The 9,155-nt window shown below is 34.7% G+C and overlaps 1 protein-coding gene across 1 annotated transcript; it reads right to left on the bottom strand.

Moving 5' to 3' along the window:
- Window positions 1-6,192: 6,192 nt before the first annotated feature.
- LOC110027176 lies at window positions 6,193-9,110 on the bottom strand. The gene is made up of 2 exons (XM_020728494.1): window positions 7,924-9,110; window positions 6,193-7,773 (listed from the first exon to the last, which is right to left on the bottom strand). Exons 1-2 carry the CDS (start codon window positions 8,315-8,317, stop codon window positions 7,751-7,753), a joined length of 417 nt encoding a protein of 138 aa, XP_020584153.1. The 5' UTR covers window positions 8,318-9,110; the 3' UTR covers window positions 6,193-7,750.
- Window positions 9,111-9,155: the final 45 nt, after the last annotated feature.

Below are 9,155 nucleotides of genomic sequence, written 5' to 3'. Positions count from 1 at the left end.
TATATATATATATATATATATTAAATAATAGCTGAAGTTATTTTGGTTCCATTTGAGTGTCCATGCATCTTAATTACTAATAATAATGTGAGATATGAAAAATATTATATTAGTCATATTTTTTAGGCTGCGTGATTGTTGGGGGCAAGTAAGTTCTTGTGCCTTATGGATGGACTTATTACCAGGGCAGCAAATAAAGCGAGTGTTTGTTAAGCTATAAATAATCTGGCCGATAAGAACTCGTTCACATTCGTTGATTAACTAATTGAACAAATTTAAATAATTTTATAAATAATTGGTGGTTAAATGAACAAGCTTAAGCAATTGTTGGATTCATTTATATTTATAAAACTTAATAAACAACTCATTTAAAATTCATGAACAAACTCGTACAAAAAATTAATTTAAAGCGCAAGATTTAGCTACGTTAAAACTCGGTTTAATGTTCATGGACGAGCTCAATTAAAACTCAACTTAATTTTTTTCTTATATTAATTATTAATTAATAATTTATAAAATAAAATAAAGACTTGTTTGTCTAATTGTTCATATAATATTTCTTATTTGTTTAGTTGTCATAAAATGAGAAAGAAAGAAATACATTAGACTATTTCAATCTTTGTTTTCAAAACTTAGAATCATGCTGCCAAAAGCTGGTTCTAGTGTTACGACTCGACATGAGGCTTGGAATTGATCAAAACGGGAATTGATGGTTGGACAGTGAGAACAAAATCTATATTTTTCTATTTCTATCAATAACAGTTTAATACTCAAATAATCATGAAAGTTCCACTAAATAAAATAATTTAATTAATAAGTAATATTTTTACCTTTCTGGTTTTTTTTTCCTCCTTCTGTACACAATAGCTCCTCTTCTATTCATTTCATTTAAAAGTTTAAAACTTGAAGAAAGTTTAAACAACATAATAAGTTAGCTCAAAATAACCCAAGAGCAATCATGCATCTAAAATCCACCAATCCAAGGAACAGAAACCAATATGCATGCTAGTCTTCTATATCTCTATAAACGATCTTTTACTATGCTGATCTTTCATATTCCTATCAGAAATCTTAAAAATATTTATGCATCTAATAAGAACTTTACTCAATAAAAATATTCTAAAATGTTACATACTTTAACTTTAACTTTACTACTTTATGTTACTTGCATACACATTTGTATGTTGAGGATCACTTTTAACAAAACTTAAAACACTCATGACCGATATTATCCCATTGGCATAATGATTAGCGTCTAAAAATCTTAATTGTATGAAGTGGAATTGTCCTTACCCGCCACATGCCAATATTCTCCCATTGGCGTTGGTTATCAATCTAAACATGACAATTGTCTAGGGGTGGTAGAAAAACATTTACGCTTGCGGGTACACTGACATTCCCTACTTGTACTATTATGGGGTAAATTTCTTCTGTTAACATGCATAGATAAGCATACAATCATTCATATATAAGTTATTTCATTCTTTATAACATATATTCTTCTGAGACATCTTCATTTATCTACTAGCATGCATACTTACTCTAATGTGCAACTATTTATCATGCATATTTATCCTACCATTAAGATTTTGTATATCTTATATATATATTATGTCTAGTAATATGATGAATTTTGTAATTTAAATTTAACTAAGCTAGAGCATACATGAAGTCATATACATAAAGAAGATTAATAAAATTTAGAAATATAATTACTCACCTCAATCTTTAGTAGATGTATTTACTATCTTAATTCTCTATTTTAATGTATTGTTAATCTATTACCAATCTCAATTATGAATAGCCTTTTTCCACACTTCTTGATAGAATAAATTTTAATAACATTAGTTTAGCCAATTATATCATTAATTATAATTATAATGTAAGTCTTAACATTTACCATATATGATTTTAGATTGTTCTCCTGTCTTAATCGTACACAAGATTTTCTTTCTAGCCTCCCTGGCCTTAATTAATCTAATTTTATATTAACAAATTAAAAATATATCAATTTAATGTATATAAATTTATAATAAATAAACCCAACACAAAAATTTATCTTAACTTGCAACTTAAGGTTTCAATAGACTTTGACTCTCCACCTTTCGCCCACGATTCATCCTCTTCCCTTGTACGAAAAATTCAAATCACGTTATCCCTAAAAATTTATGACCTTAATTTCTACGATTCTGGTTTCAAAAGCACTTAAATGTAACATTTAATTAACCTAATTAAAATATTAAAGCTGACCTTAGGACTTAGTTGAAAGTTCATTCATGCACGAGCACCCTCTTCCTTCTCTTGCTCTATGTTTTGCGACAAGCACAACTACAAAGAAGCACGACCTCCCTTCTTTCTCTCACAAACTAGTCACTCGGCCTTGACTGATACTTCCTCTTCCTCTGCATGAGAGTAGGATGTCACTACCTCACTTACTAGGGCTCAACTCTCACATCCTTTGCAAGCACTAACATTGCCTCTTCCTTCATCCTTTAGGGTAGATAACTCACACAAGCACCTGTATTGACTTGATCCAGTACCTTATGTAAGAAGCTGTCTTCTTTCCTCTCCACGAGATACAAGAGTTGTCAACTTCCATCCTCTCCACGAGATGCAAGCCACATGATGCTTCTTCCTCTCCTTCTCTTGCTCTCTATTTGGATCTGTTCCCTACCATTTTTCGGTCGCCAAAATTGGAAGGTTGTTGTATATATTTAAAGAGCAACTCGTGGCTCCATATGCGCTAATTTTAAAAAAAAGGAGTTACAAAGGCGGGTGGAAAAAAAGAACCCCAACTAAAAGCAAAAGAAAATACATGATGTTCCTAGAGGTTCCATTCCACATATTACAACTCCACACAAAAAATGCAAAAAAGCATAAAGTTAACGTAAACCCAAAATTACATGTAACCCAAAAAGTATACCGAACAAAAGCGAACAAAAGAAGTATACCCAAAAGAAGTATACCCAAAATCAACATGTATACAAAAACACAAAAAAAGCCGCTGTCGTGAAGGGTAAATGTCAGAGCTAGTCCCCTCGAAGGTAAGCCTTGTGATCTTCCAATCGAGAAATAACAAACTTGGTGATCTCAGCACATAGTAACAAACAATTATATACCGTAGCACAAATCCAAAATCCTGCAATAAAGAGCAGCCCAAAACAAACTGCGAAAGAAAATTTTGGCAAGGCAAAATGGATAGTGACCAAAGTAGACCGATTCCATAACAAAAAGTTGCAGCATAGAGGACACCAAATCTCCAGGTGAGTAAGGTAGCAGCCCCAAAAGAAGTCATAATAAACTTGATATAAATTTTCCAGTAAAGCAAAATGTCCCATTTGAATATAATCATTATAGTATAATAAAAACCTCCAATATATTTTATCAAATCTACAAGGAGGCAAAGCCAAGCATCAACCACCAAACTAAATGAATAGAGTAACCAATATAAGGCTTCATATAAAATGTAAGGAGATCGTAAGCCATAATAATCAGTAAAACCACCAGGATGCCAAAGCAAAAAAAACTCAATTGAAAAACAGGAAAAAAAGGCTTAAAGTCCCCAGTTGGGACCGAAGAAGGCCCCTAAAGTCTAATATAAGGTGTTGAGAGTGAATCACCATTCAATAGTATCTTTAAATGCGAAGGAGGATGAACCCCATTGAGCAAGATAGTGGCATCCTTACCCTTCCTAGCCAACCAATTTGCCGGTGCATTACCTTCTCGATAAATGAAAGACAATTGAATACTCAAATTATACCTCTCAATAATATCACAAATTCTTCTCATAATACCAAGCAAATCCCATCTAGTCCTATCAACTTTATAGAACATATCAATAAGAATTTGAGAATCAGTTTCAAAAATGATATTAGCTAGGTTAAGGCTAACAACCACTTGTACACCCAATAAAAGCACCCAGCCTTCAGCCTCCAGAGGAGAGGAGGCAAGAGTAGGTGAAGCAAAAAAAATATAAACATTGCCCCAAATGGTTCCGTAGTACACCACTAGCACCAGCCGCACCCGAAAGCCAGCTCCCATCAATATTGAATTTAAAACAGTCCAAAGGAGGGGGTTGTCATCTAAATACAATGGCCATCCTACCCACCTTCAACTGCATAACATCACAACATATGGCACGGCAAGCTCTATTGAAATGAGCAAGAATATAAGAGATAGTAATGGTAGGGGCAAAAATAGAAGTTCCATATTTGGCCTCATTCCTCGCAACCCATATGAACCAAAGCACCACCAAAGGAAAACAAAACAGTTTTTTGTCGACCACGGAGGCAGCTCTCCAAATACTCAAATAATCAGCAATAGAAATAGAGTGAAGCCATTTAATATGAAAATGATTTCCCAAGGCAGTCCATATTTCATCAGCAAAAGGACAAAGAAAGAAAAGATGAGATGCATTTTCTTGCTCATTCTTGCACAAATAGCATTGAGAAGCCAACTTCAAACCTTTCATTTTCAAAACAAAAGGCATCATGTCAAGAAAGAACCTCCAAAGAAAGAAGGAGATAGATGGAGAAAGAAGCTTGTTCCAAATAAAATTCCCCAATGTGAATCTCTAAAGTGGTAAACCTTATTATAAATAAACTTGGTGGAAGAGATAAACCGTTGTTTTCTATAGCGGAGTATCCCTTAAATGATTTTTATAGGTATTTTTAAAACATTGGGTGCATGCACCCCAATAAGATCATTTAATTTAGCAACATCCTAAATATTGTCAAGCCATAAATCAGAGATAGTCAGATCATTACAAAAAACATGCTGTAAAGTGAAGTCATCATCACTCAAACCCCATTCATCATGCCAAAACAAAAATTTCCCTTCTCCAATGTCCCAAAAGATAAATTTCCCTGCCACCAATCTGGCTTTAAGAATAGCTTTCCAAGTCTTGGAGTCACCCACTTTACAATTAACTAAAGTAGGATGAACATGAGAGCAATATTTGTGATAGAGGAAATTAGCCCAAAGAAAATCATTAGAACGAAACTTGAACCAGAGTTTACACATGTTTATCTCAGAGATTTGATTGAGGCTTTTAACTTCTAAACTACCAGTAGTCTTAGGTTTGCAAATATTATTAAAAGTGGACCAGTGCTTCCTTGAATGACTCCCAGACCAAAGGAAATTGTTGAAAAGCCTTTCTAACAAAAGTTGAGTGCTCCTCTTGAGTTTAAGGATTTGAAGCGCATACATAGGGATACTCGTTAAAACACTTTTAAGTACTGTAAGACACCCACCATTAGAAAGGAAAATATTTCGCCAATCATTAATTTTTGCTTTAATATTATCCACAACATCATCAAATTGAGTTTTCTTCCTACTGCCCCTTAATAAATTCACACCAAGATATTTAAGAGAAAGCGAAGCTCAATGACAACCAGTAAAGGATACAGTCCAAGAAGCTATCGAGTTGTTAACGTACTTGCCAAAATGAAGCTTACACTTCTCCTTATTAAAATTAAGACCAGAAGTATGTTGAAATTCATCAAGGACATTCATAAGCATCCTAATGGAATTTTTACTCACATTAGAAAAAAGAATGGCATCATCAACATAAGCTAAATGACTTACTAAAACAGTGGATTTGTGGTGAAAATGAGTATGAGTCTTCTTCTCCTGCATATCATTGAGTAAACGAGAAAAATAATCAATAGCGATGATGAAAATTGTAGGAGATAAAGGATCACCTTGCTTAATTCCTCTTTGCGCAGAGAAGAAACCATAAGAATTGTCATTGACCAAAACACTATAATAGTTGTTTTGTAACCATCTCAAGATCAAGGAAATAAAATTATTAAGAAAACCACGGGCCCGAAGAACATTAATAATGAAATCCCAACTTATAGTGTTGAAAACCTTCTTAATATCTAGTTTAAGGATCATATTACCACCATGACATTTCTTATCAAGATCCTTGATAATCTCTTGCGCAAGTAAAATATTATCAGTAATCTCGAGGCCCTTAACAAAAGCAGACTATTGCGGGGAGATGATTTTGGGTAACAAAGGTTGAAGCCGACTAAGCAATAGTTTACTCAAAACCTTAGATATGACCGTGGTGAGGGAGATAGGTCTAAATTTATCCCAATTAGACTTGTCATCCCTTTTGGGAATGAGCACAATCATTGAAGAAGAGAAATACTTGCTAGGGTCTTCTCCCTAAACCCTAAAAAAGCCTTGTACAACAAGGGTAACTTCCTTTTTGATAATTTCCCAACAGGCAACATAAAATGAAGCAGTAAAACCATCCGGATCAGGAGCTTTGTTGGACTTGATTTCATTGAAAATAGAAAAAAATTCCTGTTCTGTAGGAATCTCATAGAGGGAAAAAGAAGAGACATATTCACGATCTTTATCAAAAAGAGAAGCATTAATAGGGGTCACCTGAGAAGTGGACATAAAAAGGTTCGAGAAGTAGTCCACCACACTATTGCCATTATCCTCATCTTGAGTAAAATAACCTCAAAAAGGAGATTTGATCTTATGAATAGAGTTAATGTTTCTCCTATGCTTTATGGAAGCATGAAAATATTTAGTGTTGCGATCACCACATGAAAAATAAGTATCATTTGCTTTATGCTGGAGAAAATCTTACTCCATAGAAATAGCCTGAAAAAGATTAGAATGAGCCAAAACCAAATCATCAACAAGTTGCGGAGAATAATTCACCTGTGATTTAAGATTGTCAACCACTCTCTGAGCCTCCTGCACTTTATTGTGAACATTACCAAACACATTTAAGTTCCATTTACACAAATGTGCCACAACCTTTTTATGAAGTTGCCAAAGAATGAACCAAGGGTTCCCAACACAATCCACTTTCCAAGCATGCTTAACAAGAGACAAAAGCGTGTAATGAGTGGTCCAAATATTAAGAAATTTAAAATGATAAGTAGTTGGCTTAATGGTGAAAGCAAGAGAAATCAAAATAGGGTTGTGATCCGAGCCGGCATGATTTAAGTGCTGAACTTTAGAAACAGGAAAATAGTTAAGGAAATTATGATTTCCAAAAACACGATCCAACCTCTGGGCCAGAGCACCTCTTCTCCAAGTAAAAGTGGGGCCTGTAAAGCCAAGATCATAAAGACCAGCCTCCTTTATTTTATTGTAGAAATTGTTAATATGGGCAGTGTCACATCTTTGACCCCCTCTTCTCTCGGAAGGCTTCATGATCATATTAAAATCACCCCCAATGAACCAATTATCAAGAATAGTATCACCCATAAGAGTAAGCTTATGCCATAGAAGATACTTATCCTAAAGAGAAGTGCTAGCATAAACGAAAGTAGCCCAAGATGAAATGATGTCTTGATTAAAATGAACGAGCATAAATTTTTCCTCATCATCAATAATAGTAAGATCAATCTGGTGTTCCAAAAAAACCAAAATTTGTTGTTTTTTATTGCAACAATACTTGTACTGTTTAAAGTTTTGGAATATACGATTTTTATTTAGAGAGACAAGAGGCTCCAATATAGCAAAAATGAAAATCTTGTGGAATCTACATAGATTCTTCAGTCTATTAAGGGAGGTAGGGTCCGCCACTCCCCTAATATTCTAGAGCAAGATATTAAACATAATTTCTCATGCTACCCCTTCTAGTAGCCCAAGAAGAGGAGCACAATTATTCTCCATCAGAATGAGATCTTCCATCATATATTATATTGTCTTTATTAAGATGTAAGAGCTCGTTCTTATGTTTACCTTTTTTCCTACTAGCCTTTTAGACCATCCATTATTCTTCTAAAGCAAAATTAGCTGCAAGGATAACATTTTCAGAAAGTAAATTCTCATTCTGAATATGTGGAGAGCCATTAATCATAAGAGCACTGCCCTCTACCTCAGTAGTTCGTGAAAGCAAATTTTCATTACAATTAGAAAGAGAGCCATTAAATAAAGGGACATTACCATCCGCCTCCTGAGAGGGAGGTAATAAATTTTGTGGAACAACTTCCACAGCTTCAACATTTAATACACCTTCCTCTGCACCTTCCTCAACTGACGTAACCTGTTGTACAATATCAGTAGTCCAAATAGGAAGATTTTTTACATTAGTAGTAGCAATGGGAAGGTTTTGATCATTAATTTCAGTGTCTAAAATAGGTTTAAGATTATCAACAGGAATGCCATGATTGATATTGCAAAGATCTTGTGGTGGGCGTTCAGCTCCTTGCCGAAGATGACGGTGAAGCTTATAGCAATGAAAAGAGGCATGCCAAAACATACGACATTGTGAACAGTAGGGAGAGTGCCTCTCGATTTCCACTTTCTGCAATAACCCTGATGTGCCGAGCCTATCCATATTTCATCACAAAATGGGAGTGTAATGTCTCGTTCCACTAAGATACGAGCTTTAGAAGGACGTGTTAGGTTAAGAGTAGGACCATCCATTTTTAGTGGTTTCCCATAAGTGGCAGCTAGAGAAAGTAAAACCTCATGATTAAATAAATGAAACTTTAAGCCGGAAAAAGTATCCAAACCGGAATAGTGGGCGGCTCCGATTTGGGATCGAAACCTACCGTTCACTTTAAAATTTTCATCGAGATGTCTTCAAATTTCAAAAAATGGCTAGCAAATAGACGCTTATAGTTTTCGTCATTTGATAGTTGGATCAAAATATGTCTCCTGTCAAGCAACCCAATTTGCCAAAAACCCTTAAGTTTAAGAGAATCAAAATCCCGTCTAATTATCTCAAGCTTAGGATGGTCATAGAGAAATTTACCAACCAACACATGCTCACAGAAAGAAGCAAGAATATATGTTTCCTCCTCTGAAACATACCAAGCAAATTTTCCATTCTTTTTTGCAATCTTCTTGATAAAATTATACCCACCTTCAGTACCGAAGGCCTCATGAAAGGAACTGCGAAATTACCCGAAGCCCCAATCTTAGAGCAACTACCTCCAATAAAAACGTCTGCAAAGCTCTTTGCCATGAGCAGAGAAAGCAAAAGAGACCCACAAAAAAACCTCCAGAAAGCAAACAAGCACCAGAAAAATGCAAAATAAGTGAAGAAAAAGGGGAAGATCTCACCAAAGAACGAAGAATCGACATGGGAGAAGTCCATCGCCGCCCAAATTTCCCAGGGAGGAAAACCTAGCCTAGAACATTCTAGATGATATATATATATCAACCACTCT

Source organism: Phalaenopsis equestris, unplaced genomic scaffold, assembly GCF_001263595.1.
Source record: "Phalaenopsis equestris unplaced genomic scaffold, ASM126359v1 Scaffold000418, whole genome shotgun sequence".
In the NCBI taxonomy this organism is placed as follows: Eukaryota; Viridiplantae; Streptophyta; class Magnoliopsida; order Asparagales; family Orchidaceae; genus Phalaenopsis; species Phalaenopsis equestris.
The sequence above is the reverse complement of the archived record's forward strand: the minus strand, read 5'-3'. Positions and strand labels throughout refer to the sequence as shown.